Here is a 13,763-nt window from a genome sequence, read left to right as displayed (position 1 = left end):
GGGAAACTCCCGGTCTCTTCCTGATATATTTCTCTCAGCCTCCTCCCATCTCCTGCCTTCTTGATTCTCGCACTATTTCCCATGCGGAGCGGGATAATTCCTCAGTCAGGCTTTCCCTCGTTTTGGTCATGCTGACAGGCAACACTCTGGCCTTCATTTCTGTAGTTGCCTCTTCCACTGTCTGGTACAACTGCATCCCGTTGTCATAACATACTCGAAGTTTAGCAGGGTACATAATTTGAAATCTAATCTTATTTTGCTTTAGTACTTGCTTTACTTCAGAGTATTCTTTGCATTTCTGGAGGACCGTGAGCGGGTAATCTTGGTCAAAATATATTAATTTATCCTCTAAAAACACACTCTTCATACCCCAGGCCCTTCGTAGAATCTCCGCCTTGGTGCTGTACCAAAGGAATTTAATTATTATTGAGCGTGGCTTTCTATCCTGGGTGGGTTTTGGGACAAGCACGCGGTGGGCTCTTTTGACTTCCAGCTTCATAGCCGAGGGAAGATCCAGCATGTCCCGCAGTAACTTTCCGACAAACTCCGTCATAGACGAGCCCTCTGCTCCTTCACGAACGTTGTAGATTCTGATATTTTTCCACCGTGATCTTCCCTCCAGGTCAAGCAGTTTACTTTCTTGGTGATGTAATATTTTTATTGTCTTACTCAGTATCCGTTCCACATTTTGAATGCGATCTTCCACCTTCTCAATTCGAGTCTCCGCCTCCACTATTTTTTGATTGACGCTGGCGAGCTCTGACTTAATATCACGCAGCTCCTGCTTTATATCTTTCTGGACCTCCATTATTTCTTTCAGGATTTCAAAGATATTCACTGCTTTGCCTGAATGAGGCCCAGCGTCCACCTCGCTAGCACGCGGTCGGGTAGAAGAGTCGCTCGCTGCACTCCTCTCGGACGCAGGCTCCGCAGTGACGCTTTTTTTACTTTCATTCCTTTTCCCTATTCTTGCCCCTCTTTTCAGTTCAAATATTTTTCGAAAAATATATTTGATGGGTTAACAGGGCTTAATACGCGTTTTTTCCGGAGGAGCTAGTGACTTAAGCTGCCATTCTCGACGATGACGTCACCAGAAAAAGGCACCTCCTCTCATCCTTCTAAATTCTAGCAAGTACAGACCTAGCGCTATCGAAAGTTCCTCATATACCCCTTTCAGTCCCAGAATCATCCTTGTGAACCTCCTCTGAACCCTCTGCAATGATAGCACATCTTTTCTTAGATGAGGAGCCCAAAACTGTTCACAATACTCAAGGTGAGGCCTCACCAGTGCCTTATAAAGCCTCAGTGTCACATCACCTCCTCTTGTATTCTAGACCTCTTGAAATGAATTATGACATTCCATTTGCCTTCCTCACCACCGACGCTACCTGCAAGTTAACCTATCTGCACAAGGACCCTCATTTCCCTTTGCATCTCAGATTTTTGGATTTTCTCCCCATTTAGAAAATAGTCTGCAGATTTATTTCAACTACCAAAGTGCATGACCATGCATTTTCTAACATTGTACTTCATTTGCCAATCTCTTGCCCATTCTCCTGATCTGTCCAAGACCTTCTGTAGCCTACCTGTTCCCTCAACACTACCTGTCTGAACCTTTGTACTATCAGCAAACTTGGTATCAAAACCATCTTTTCCATCATCTAAATCATTGATATATAACATAAAAAGAAATGGTCCCAACACAGACCCCTGTGGAACAGCACTAGTTACTGGCAGCCAACCAGACAAGGATCCTTTTCTTCCCACTCGCTGTCTCCTCCCAATCAGCCAATGTTTTAACCATGCCAATGCTTTAACTTTCCTGTAATACCATGGGCTCTTAACGTGGTAAGTAGCCTCTCGTCAAAGGCTTTCTGAAAGTCCAAATATACAATATCCCTTTATCTACCCTACTTGTAATCTCCTCAAAGAATTCCAACAGGTTTGTCAGGCAAGATTTTCCCTTAAGGAAACCGTGCTGATTTTCTCCTATCTTGTCCTGTGTCACCAAGTACTCCATAACCTCATCCTTAACAATTCACTCCAAAATCTTTGCAACCACAGACAAACTGCTCTATAATTTCCTTTCTGCTGCCTTCTTCCTTTCTTAAAGAGTGGAGTGACATTTGCAGTTTTCCAATCTTCTGGCACCATGCCTCCAATAATTTTTGAAAGATCATTACCAATGCCTCCACAATCTGTACTGCTACCTCTTTCAGAACCTTATGGTACAGTTCATCATCTGGTCTGGGTGATTTATGTACCCTTAGGTCTTTCAGCTTTTAAAACACCTTCTCCCTTGTAGTAGTAACTGCAGTTACTTCTCTTCCCTTGCACCCTTCAACATCTGGCACACTGTTTCTTCCATAGTGAAGATTTATGCAAAATACTCATTAATTCATCTGCCATTTCCTTGTCCCCTGTTATTATTTCTCTGGTCTCATTTTTGAGTGGTCCTAAATCCACTTTTTTCTCTCTTTTATTTTTTATCTATTTGAAAAAGCTTTTACTATCCACTTTGATATTGTTTACTAGCTTGCTTTCATATTTCATCTTTTTCCTCCTAGTGATTTGCTCTCTGCAGCTTCCCAATCCTCTATCTTCCCACTAATTTTGCTTTGTTGTATGCCCTCTCTTTTGTTTTTACATAAGCTTTGACATCTCTTGTCAGCCACATTTGTACTCTTTTGCCATTTCAGTATTTAACTCCCAATGCAGAACCTCATCACTCATCCTACACATGTCATTGGTATCTACACAGACCACGACTCTGGCTATTCACCGTCCCACTTAAGAGTACTGAGGACTTGATCCAATGATATCCTGGATCCTGGCACCCAGGAGGCAACATAGCATGCAGGAATATCGTTCTTGACCACAGAACCTCCTATCCCTTTCTCTAACTAACAAGTACCCCTATCACCAGAGCGTGCCTCTTCTTCCCCTTTCCCTTCTGAATCACAGAGGCATTCTTAGTGTCAGAGACCCAACCACTGATTTTCCTCTGTTAGGTCATTCCCATGCCCCCCTCCCCACCACCCCAGACAACATCGAAAGTGGTATACCTGTTGTTATAGACAATAGACAGTAGGTGCAGGAGTAGGCCATTCGGCCCTTCTAGCCAGCACCACCATTCACTGTGATCATGGCTGATCATACACAATCAGTACCCCGTTCCTGCCCTCTCCCCATATCTATAAGAGCTCTATCTAACTCTCTCTTGAATGCATCCAGAGACTTGGCCTCCACTGCCTTCTGGGGCAGAGCATTCCACATATCCACCACTCTGTGGGTGAAAAAGTTTTTCCGCATCTCTGTTCTAAATGGCCTACCCCTTATTCTTAAACTGTGGCCTCTAGTTTTGGACTCACCCATCAGCGGGAACATGCTTCCTGCCTCCAGCGTGTCCAATCCCTTAATAATATTTCAATGTTTCAATCAGATACATTGTTGAGGGGATTAGCCACAGTGGTAATCTGCACTGGCTCTTTAACCCTTCTCCCTTTTCTGACTTTCACCCAGTTTTCTGTGTCTTGCACCTTGGATGTAACTACCACTCTATATGTCCTATCTATCACCCCTTCAGTCCCCTAAATGATACAGAGTTCATCCAGTTTCAGCTCCAACTCCTAAACGTGGTTTGATAGAAGCTGCAGCTTCTCACAGTTGCAGTGGTCAGGCATATTGGATGTTTCCCTGCCTTCCCACATCCCGCAAGAGTAGCATTGCTCTATTCTGCCTGACTCTACTGTCCTAGCTGAGCAGGTATAAAGAAGAGAAGAAAAAAAAACTTGAGCTTTCCTTTCCTTTGCTTTTTATGAATGCCTCTCTTCGAAGAAGCCTAGAAGAGCTGAAGCCTTAAGATCACCATTCTGACTATGTCCACTCAGATGACGGCCACTACAGTAATACCCACTGCGCTTGCCCCTGCCTTCCTTTAATTTGCTCTTACTAATCAATCCTGAACGCTGATTGGCCGCTGGTCAAAGCTCTGTTAGGCTGCCGTGAACTGCTCTTGCCTTTCATCTTTGGGCAGTGAATCTGATCGAAGTCCCCTCCTCTCCAAACTTCTGATGTCTGGATTGGCCACTGGTCAAAGCTCTATACAAATAGATGCAGTATGTATGAGGAAGGACAAGCAGATGAGAACACAAAATTATAATCAGTGGTGATGAGTTGAATTGTTACATGGGAGCAACAGCAAAAGAGTGATGAATGCAGGACTGTAGGTGTTATATGTGAATGCACCCAGTATACAGATAGGGTAGATGATCATGTAGAGTCATGGCTGAAAGAAAATCATGATTGGGAGATTAACATCCAAGAATAAACATTGTATTGAAAGAACAGGTAGGTAGATGGGGTGCGTGGCACTGCTGGTACAATATAACATCAAATCCTTAGAAAGAGATGATGTTGGATCAGAAGATGCAGAAAACTTGTGGGTAGAGTTAAGAGTCAAGGGGAAAAATACCCTGATGGGAATTACATACAGGCCTCCAATCAGTAGCCAGGAAGTCAGGTACAAATTAAACAGGATATAGAAAACACATATCAAATCAGCAATATTACAATAGACATGGGGGATTTCAATATGCAGGTAGATTGGGAAAATCAGGGTGGTGCTGGATCCCAAGATAAAGAAATTTGTAGAATGTGTATGAGAGCAGATACTGGGTTGAGCCCACAATGGGAAAGGTGATTATGGATTAGATTTTGTGCAATGAATTATATTTGATGAGGAAGCTTAAGGTAAAGGAACCGTGGCTGACAAGGGATGTCAAAGACAGCATAAAAGCAAATGAGAGAGCATAAAGTGGGCAAAAATAAGTGGGAAATGTTGGTATGCATTTTAATATTATTGGCTAGCTTACCTTCATATTTAAAAACCAACTAAATTTAAAAAGCCATAAGGAGAGACAAGATGAAATATGAAGGTAAGCTAGCCAGTAATATTAAGAAGGATACCAAAAGTTTTTTGCAGATATGTGAAGAGTAAAAGAGAGAGGAGAGTGGATATCAGACCACTGGATAATGACACTGAGAACAAAGAAATGGTGATAAATGTAATAAGTGCTTTGCTTCAGTCTTCACAGTGACACTAGCAGTATGACAGAAATTTAGAGACATAGAAAACCTACAGCACAATACAGGCCCTTCGGCCCACAAAGCTGTGCCGAACATATCCTTACCTTCGAACTACCGAGACTTACTCATAGCCCTCTATTTTTCTGAGCTCCATGTACCTATCCAGGAGTCTATTAAAAGACCCCCATTTCCACCTCCACCACTGCCACCGGCAGCACATTTCATGCACACAGTACTCTCTGCGTAAAAAAACTTACCCCTGACATCTCCTCTGTGCCTACTTCCAAGCACCTTAAAACTGTGTCCTCTCATGCTAGCCATTTCAGCCCTGGGAAAAAGCCTCTGCTATCCACACGATCAAAGCCTCTCATCATCTTATTCACCTCCATCAGGTCACCTCTCATCCTCCGTTATTCCAAAGGAAAAAAGCTGAGTTCACTCAACCTATTCTCAGAAGGCATGCTCCCAGGCAACATCCTTGTAAATCTCCTCTGCACCCTGCCTATGGTTTCCACATCCTTCCTATAGTGAGGCAACCAGAACTGAGCACAGTACTCCGAGTGGCAACTGACCAGGGTCCTATATAGATGCAACATAACCTCTTAAGTTCCTAAACTCAATCCCACGTCCCACGGTTGATGAAAGTCAATGCACCGCATGCTTTCTTAACCACAGAGTCAACCTGCGCAGCAACTTTGAGTGCCCTATGGACTCGGACCCCAAGATCCCTCTGATCCTTCACACTGCCAAGAGTCTTGCCATTAATACTATATTCTGTCATCATATTTGACCTACCAAAATGAATCACCTCACACTTATCCGGGTTGAACTTAATATCTACATGCTCAAGCTTTTCAGTCCACTGCAAGTCATCCCTACAATCACCAAGATTCTTTTCCATAGTGAACACTGAAACAAAGTACTCATTAAGTACCTCTGCTATCTCCTCTGGTTCTATGCACACTTTTCCACTGTCACACTTGATTGGTCATATTCTCTCATGTCTTATCCTCTTGCTCTTCATTTATCTGGGTTGAACTCCGTCTGCCACTTCTCAGCCCAGTTTAGCATCCTGTTGATGTCCCTCCTCTGACAGCCCTCCACACTATCCACAACACCCCCAATCTTTGTGTCATCAGCAAATTTGAGAGTGTTAGGGTCAGAAAAGAGTGTCATTGCTATTACAAAGGAAAAGGTGCTTAGAAGCTGAAAGGTCTGAAAGTAGATAAGTCACTGGGTCCAGCTGGACTACAACCAGGGTTCCAAAAGAGGTGGCTGAAGAGGTTGTGGAGGCATTAGTAATGACATTTCAAGAATCAACACATGACTGTGCAGCCAGATTCAAGGGGAACCTGATCATTAAATTTGCTGATGATACCACAATGGTTGGGCTCATCAGCAAAAATGATGAAACAATGTACAGGGAGGTCAAACATCTAGAGAGCTGGTGCAGTGACAACAACTTGATGCTTAATGTCACCAAAACCAAGGAGATGATTGTCGATTTCAGGCGGTCTCAGCCTGAGCACACACCCCTCAGCATCAGCAGCTCCACAGTGGAGAGAGTGGAAAACATCAAGTTCCTTGGGCTGCAGATCTCGGACAATCTCACCTGGTCCAGGAACACCACAGGGATTGTGAAACGGGTCCAGCAGAGATTGCACTTTCTGAGGAAACTTAAACAAGCATCACTCCCCACTAACATCTTAACTACATTCTACGGAGGCGTGGTTGAGAGTGTGCTGACCTTTTGCATCACAGCCTGTACTCCAGCTGCAGTGCTGCCAACAAAAAAGCCTTGCAGAGGGTGGTTAGGGGAGCAGAGAAGGTTATTGGGGTCTCCCTACCTTTATGCAAGACTTCTTTCAGAGTCGATGCCTCCAGAAGACATGGTACATCATTAAAGACCCCTCACACCCTCTCCATAAACTGTTTGTTCTTCTGCCATCAGGCAAATGTTACAGGAGCATCAAAACAAAAACCACAAGGCTACTAAACAGCTTCCTCCCACAGGCAGTCAGACTGCTAAGTATCTGCTCTACCTGACTCTGCTTTGGACACTTTTAACTTGCACTGGACACTTATAATTTGATTTTAACTGACATATGGCTGTTGTGTTTTACTATTTATTGTTGTGTTTACTATTTATTGTTGCATTTGTAATGTTAGATTGCACTTGCCCCTGGGAAACGCTGTCTCATTCTGCCCTGAAGAGCTGATGTGTGGTTGGAATGACAATAAAGTTTTGAATCTCCAATCTTGAATCTTGAAGATTCTGGAATGGTTCTAAAGGACCAAAATTGTAAATGTCATTCTACTCTTTAAGAAGGAAGGGAGGCAGAAAAAAGGAAATTATAGGCTAGTTAGCCTAACTTCAGTGGTTGGGAAGATGTTGGAGTCCATTGTTAAGGATGGGTTTTCAGGGTACTTGGAGGCACATGATAAAATGGGCCAAAGTCAGCATGGTTTCCTTAATGTGAAGTCATACCTGACAAGGTGTTGCACTGGCATGATTGGCTGACTGGCAGGAGGTAAAGAGACACAATAAAGGGGGTCTTTTCTTTGACTACCAGTAACTAGTGGTGTTTTGCAGGAGTTGATGTTGGATTGCTTCCTTTCACTCTAGATGTCACTTTATAAGTCTTTGATGAACCGGGAAACAATTCAGTCATGAAGTGATTGTGTGAGCAGTGGGACACTGAGATCTGTTGCTGTTCCCTCCTGAGAGGGAGTAACCTGCCACTGATCGCTCCATTGATTCTCACTTTCTGGTCCAGGAACTCGTGGACTATTATGGCTACCACTCCTTGAAGGAAGGTTTCCGATGTCTGGATACTACCTTGCAGATTCCATATAAGACACCAGAGTGTCTCACCGGTAACAGAGCTGCCCAGGCAGCAAAGTCATGTGAGTACGACCTCTCTGCCTGCCCACTTATGGACCATCTGCCTCCTCAGTCAAATCTCATCCACAGGGTATCTAAAACACAGTCTGTTATACTTGTGCATGCTGCTAGACCTCCCCCTCAGCCAGTATTCTCTATAGTTCTAATCACCTCACTTACAATAGGATAGATTATCATTGGAGGCAGTCTCTGGTTTTACACAGACTGGGAACAGTGTTGTGTGTGGTGGGCATCACAAAGAGAGGTACAGGCAGAAGGTGTTAGAGACAGGGAGGGTGTAGGGCCTTTACTATAGAAAAAGAGGAGGATATAGCGGCTGGATAAGGTTATAGGCGGCTTGGATGGGGTCATAGAGACATACAGAATAGAAACAGGCTGTTCAGCGCATTATTTTCCTGCTAACTATTGATGCACCTCTGCTCTGGTTAACAGCTCCAAGGCCAAAAGTGGTCAGTGTGGCTGTGGCTCAGTACGATTTCTCTGCCCGGGATATGAGAGAGTTGTCCCTGCAGGAAGGAGACGTGGTGATGATTCACAGCAAGACAGGACCCAATGGGTGGTGGCGTGGTTCAGTGAATGGGAAGGTAAGTCTGACTGTAGGTAACTGAACAGGATGGTGAGTCCAACTATAGGTGTCTTTGTCAATGGGAGAATGAGTCTGACTGTAGGTGACTGAATAAGAGGGTGTATCTAAGTGACTGGGTGAATGGGAGGGCATCTGACTCTAGGTGACTATGTGAATGGGTCAGTGTCTGACTATAGGTGACTGTGTGAATGGAAGAGCAAGTCTGACTGTAGGTGATATGAATGGAAAGGTGAACCCGACTGTAAGTGACTGTGTGAATGGGAGGTCCAGTCTGACTGCAGATGACTGTGTGAATGGGAAGGTGAGTCCAACTGTAGATGACTGTGTGATCGGCAGGGCAAGACCAACTGTAGCTGACTGTGTGAACAGGAGGATGAGTTCAACTGTATGCATCCTGAACAAGCAGTAGAATGGACTGACGCTAGCTCCATGTGGATGTAGGGAGTCTGACTGTAGGCGATTGCGTGACTGAGACAACTGGGCAGATTGGATGGCTGACTCTGGTGACAGGTGAATGAACTCAGTCGGACCAGGCCAGCATGTGAGGAGTTCAACGATCAGTGATTGTCCATTGCCAGTGCAGTCTTGCTGCCTGACTGTATGGGGTTTCTTATGTGATTCTCAGTCTTGTTTCCAGATATTCTAACAGTTGTTTGCTTGCCTGCAGATTGGTTGGTTCCCCTCTACTTATGTGGAAGAGGATGAAGATTGCTTCCATTAGTCCAGAGGAGTAAAAGAGGATCTCTCCATGACAATCTTGTTACCAGAGTTTTGGGAAGCATCACTCTGTGGACCAGGATGTTGGACTGCTGGATAGGCTTGGTCTTCAGTCTGCTGAGAGGGGTGTGGGTGGGATGGGAAGGAAAATCTGAGTGGGCTTGAAGATGGCAACTGTAGATTGACTTCAAGAAGCCACTCAGAAAACGACCTCCCTGTGAAACTGTGTTGCCAACTTTATCCTGGCCATTGCTACATGGATCCCGAGGACTGTCACCAGCTGCTGTCAATGCTGTCAGCTGATTTCATTGGCTGTGTCTAGTGGCTGGACAATACAGGTCACTGCATTAGAGGCAAGCATGCGTGCAATTCTGCCAGTGGGAACAATCTGTATGGTGGTGGTGAAAGCAAATATAATAGGAACATTTAAGAAGCTCTCAAATGGGCAGTTGATTGTAAAGAGAATGGAAGGATATGGATAATGTATAGTAGAGGGATTGATTTAATTACTTATTTAATTAGATTGAGTCTGTTCCTGTGTTATTCTCTTTTTATGTTTTAATATCTTAATGCAACCACTCCAATGTTTTGTGCAACTGTTACATGATATCTTAACTCTTATAATACCTCAGCTGATGAAGGTAAGCATGACATATGCCCTCTTCACCATCTTGTCTACCAGAGTTTTCAATTTCAGTGAATTTGAAATTACAATTTCAATTACATAGTACTCATACCCCAAGGTCTCTATGTCCTACAACACTCCCCAGTCCTACCCTGGAAGGACAGACATACACAGTGTATCATTTTGCACTTTTCTGATTTAAACTTCATCTGCTATTCTTTTGCCCAATTTCTCAATGGATAAGTGTCATTTTGTAATGTTAGATGAGATAGCTTTTTAGAGCAGCTCATGGTTGAGGTCACTGGAAGATTGAACATCAGATGTTTGGAGAGGAGGGGACTTCAATCAGGTCCACTGACTGAGGATAAAAGGTCGCAGCAGGGTTATGGAGCTTTGACCGGTGGCAATTGGGATTGATTAGTTAGAGCAAATTAAAGGAAGGCAGTGGAAAGCGCAGTGACCATCGTCTGAGTGGACATAGAGTGGTGATTTTGAGGCTCCAGCGACAAGAGGCATCACTCAGAGAAAGCAAAGCAAAGAAAAGCTCAAGTTTTTTCATTCTCTATATATCTACTCAGCTAGAAACAGTAGGAATGACAGATAGGGTGATAAAATGATCCTCTTGCTGGATGTGGGAAGGGAGGGAGACCTCAAGTGTCCTTGACCACTACAACTGCAAGAGGTGCATCCAGCTGTAGCTTTTAACAATCCGTGTTAAGTTGGAGCTGGAACTGGATGAACTCTGGAACATTCGGGAGGCTGAAGAAGTGATAGATAGGACATAAAAGAGGTAGTTACACCCAAGGTGCAGGTTACAGGAAACTGGGTGATAATCAGGAATGGAAAAGGAGTTAAGGAGCGAGTTCAGAGTATCCCTGTGGCTATCCCCTTCAACAACAGATATGTTGCTTTGGATACTGTCAGTGGGGATGACCTAACAGAGGAGAGTCACAGTGATCGGGTCTCTGGTGCTGAGTCTGTTTCTGAGACTCAGAAGGGAAGGGGGGACAAGGGAAATTGTGGTGACAGGGGAAGTTAGGGAAGTTCTGTGGGCAAGAATGAGATTCCAGGATGGTATGTTGCCTCCCGGGGGCAAGTAGTTTTGAGGAAGTAGGCTTCAGAAGGACAGACAGATTAGGAGAATGTGCAAAGAAATGGCAAATTGAATATAGTGTCAGGAAGTGTATGGTCATGCATTTTGGTAAAAGAAATGAAAGGGATGACTATTTTGTATATGGAGAGAAAATACAAAAAAAAACAGAGGTGCAAAGGGACTTGGGAGTCCTTGTGCAGGATTCCCTTAAGGTTAATTTGCAGATTGAGTCTGTGGTGAGGAGGGCAAATGCAATGTTAGCATTCTTTTGAATAGCACTAGAATATAAAAGCAAGGATATAATGTTGAGACTTTATAAAGTACTGGTGAGGTCTCACTTGGAGTATTGTGAGCAGTTTTGGGCCCCTTAAAAAGGATGTGCTGAAGCTGGAGAGGGTTTAAAGGAGGTTTGTGAAAGTGATTCCAGCATTGAATGGCTTGTCATATGAAGAGAATTTGATGGCTCTGGGACTGTATTCACTAGACTTCAGAAGAATGAGGAATGACCTCATTGAAACCTATCCAATAGAGAAATGCCTTGATAGACTGGATGTGGAGAAGATGTTTCATGAGAGAGTCTATGAGACTCTCACATCATGAGAGAGTCTAAGACCAGAGGACACAGCCTCAGATTAGAGGGGCATCTTTCAGAATGGAGATGAGGGGGAATTTCTTCAGCCAGAGTGTGGTGAATCTGTGGAATTCTTTGCCACAGGCAGCAGTGGAGGCCAATTCTTTATGTACAGTATATTTATGGCAGAGGTTGATAGATTCTTGATAGGTCAGAGCATGAAGGGATATGGGGAGAAGGCAAGAGAATGGGGCTGAGAGGAAAATTGGATTAGCCATAATGAAGTGACAGAGCAGACTCGATAGGCCAAATGGCCTAATTCTGTTCCTATATCTTAAATCCTCATGGTCTTGTAGACAAACTTCTTCGCTGTCCACTGTACAAACAATTTTGGAGTTTTCTACAAACTTGCTAATTGTGCCACAAACATTCTTATTCAAATCCCTGCAATACATAATCAACAATTAGGACCCAGCACTGATCCCTGTAGAATAATGCTGGATACAGTTCTTCAGCTTGGAAACCAACCTCACCACTATCACCCTGTCAATATTCTATCCAATTAAATAGCTTATGTTAGATCTCACATATTCTCACTTTCTTGTGCAGGCTACCATACAGGGCCTTGTCAAGGGTTTTACTAAAGTCCAAAAACATTTTGCTGCATTTTTAGGGATTGCTGCTGCCTCACAGCATCAGCGAAGCAAGTTCAGGTCAGGTTTCTGGTGCTGTTTATGCAGAAGTTCCATCTTCTCCCTGTGATCACTTGATGTGAAATGAGGAAAGTGAAATATGAGAATATATGCTTGATGGTCAGTTTGCAGTTAGTGAACCAAAAAGCCTAATTTTGTGCTGTTTGATTCCATGACTTTGGTATGGCCCTGGTAAGAGAACAGAGAATATAGAATCATGGAAATCTACAGCACATTACAGGCCTATCAGCCCACAATATTGTGTCGACCATATAACTTACTCCTGAATCTGCCTAGAAACTGTCCATACCACATAGCCCTCTATTTTTCTAAGCTCCATGTAGCTATCTAAGAGTCTCTTAATCTGTCAGGACATTGGCTGCAATCGTTCCAGCGATATGCATTTTCAGCAAAAATGTAGTTGTTCCACTTGGAACAAAGTTAGGTTGAAGGTGAGCAAAGTTGGGTTTAATTTATATGGCCAGTTCTAGTCTATGGATCGTTCATGGATCAGGGAACACAAATTCCAAGTGTTGGGCTAATATCAAAAGGGACCAAGTCATTGTGATGCAGAAGTCACTGTTGTAAAATGTGTTGCTAGGCTTGCTAACAAGATTTGGAAAGATAAATAATGAGAAATAATTTGTAAGGCTACGAAAGAAGAGTTGAGCTCTGTAATGAGTTGGCATAATTATTTTCTATGCTGCAATGATTTTGTGATTGTCCTTAAATATTAAATGGAGTATGATGCCTAGCCACACAGTGATGTATGAGTATTTCCACATAACTGTTAATAAATAGAAACATGGAAACATAGAAAACCTACAGCACAATACAGGCCCTTCAAAGCTGTGCTGAACATTTCCTTACCTTCGAACTACCTAGACTTACTCATAGCCCTCTATTTTTCTGAGCTCCATGTACGTATCCAGGAGTCTATTAAAAGACCCTATCATTTCCACCTCCACCACCATCGCTGGCAGCACATTTCACGTACTCAGCACTCTCTGCATAAAAAAACTTACCCCTGACAACTCCTCTGTACCTATTTCCAAGCACCTTAAAACTATGCCCTCTTATGCTAGCTATTTAATCCCCGCGAAAAAGTCTCTGACTATCCACGCGATCAATGCCTCTCATTATCTTGTACACCTCTATCAGGTCACCACTCATCCTCCGTCGCTCCAAGGAGAAAAGGCCAAGTTCACTCAACCTATACTCATAAGCCATGCTCCCCAATCCAGGCAACATCCTTGTCAATCTCCTCTGCACCCTTTCTATGGTTTCCACATCCTTCCTGTAGTGAGGCGACCAGAATTGAGCACAGTACTCCAAGTGGGGTCTGACCAGGGTCCTATATAACTGCAACATTACCTCTCAGCTCTTAAGCTCAATCCCACAATTGATGTAAGCCTTCTTAACCACAGAGTCAACCTGCATAGCAGCTTTGAGTGTCCTATGGACTCAGACACCAATATCCCTCTGA

General features: G+C 43.6%; 1 protein-coding gene across 2 annotated transcripts in view; it reads left to right on the top strand.

Moving 5' to 3' along the window:
- Nucleotides 1-13,402, top strand: part of LOC140736658 (guanine nucleotide exchange factor VAV3) — a 464,504-nt gene extending 451,102 nt beyond the window's left edge. Inside the window, exons 24-26 of one of the 2 annotated variants that reach the window (XM_073062466.1) lie at nucleotides 7,866-7,995; nucleotides 8,426-8,577; nucleotides 9,247-13,402. In XM_073062466.1, coding sequence (XP_072918567.1) covers nucleotides 7,866-7,995; nucleotides 8,426-8,577; nucleotides 9,247-9,300 — 336 coding nt within the window. In that variant the 3' untranslated portion in view covers nucleotides 9,301-13,402. The remainder of the gene's footprint in view (nucleotides 1-7,865; nucleotides 7,996-8,425; nucleotides 8,578-9,246) is intronic. The other variant, XM_073062465.1, reaches the window with a different exon arrangement.
- Nucleotides 13,403-13,763: the final 361 nt, after the last annotated feature.

Source organism: Hemitrygon akajei, chromosome 12 (assembly GCF_048418815.1).
Source record: "Hemitrygon akajei chromosome 12, sHemAka1.3, whole genome shotgun sequence".
In the NCBI taxonomy this organism is placed as follows: Eukaryota; Metazoa; Chordata; class Chondrichthyes; order Myliobatiformes; family Dasyatidae; genus Hemitrygon; species Hemitrygon akajei.
The sequence above is the reverse complement of the archived record's forward strand: the minus strand, read 5'-3'. Positions and strand labels throughout refer to the sequence as shown.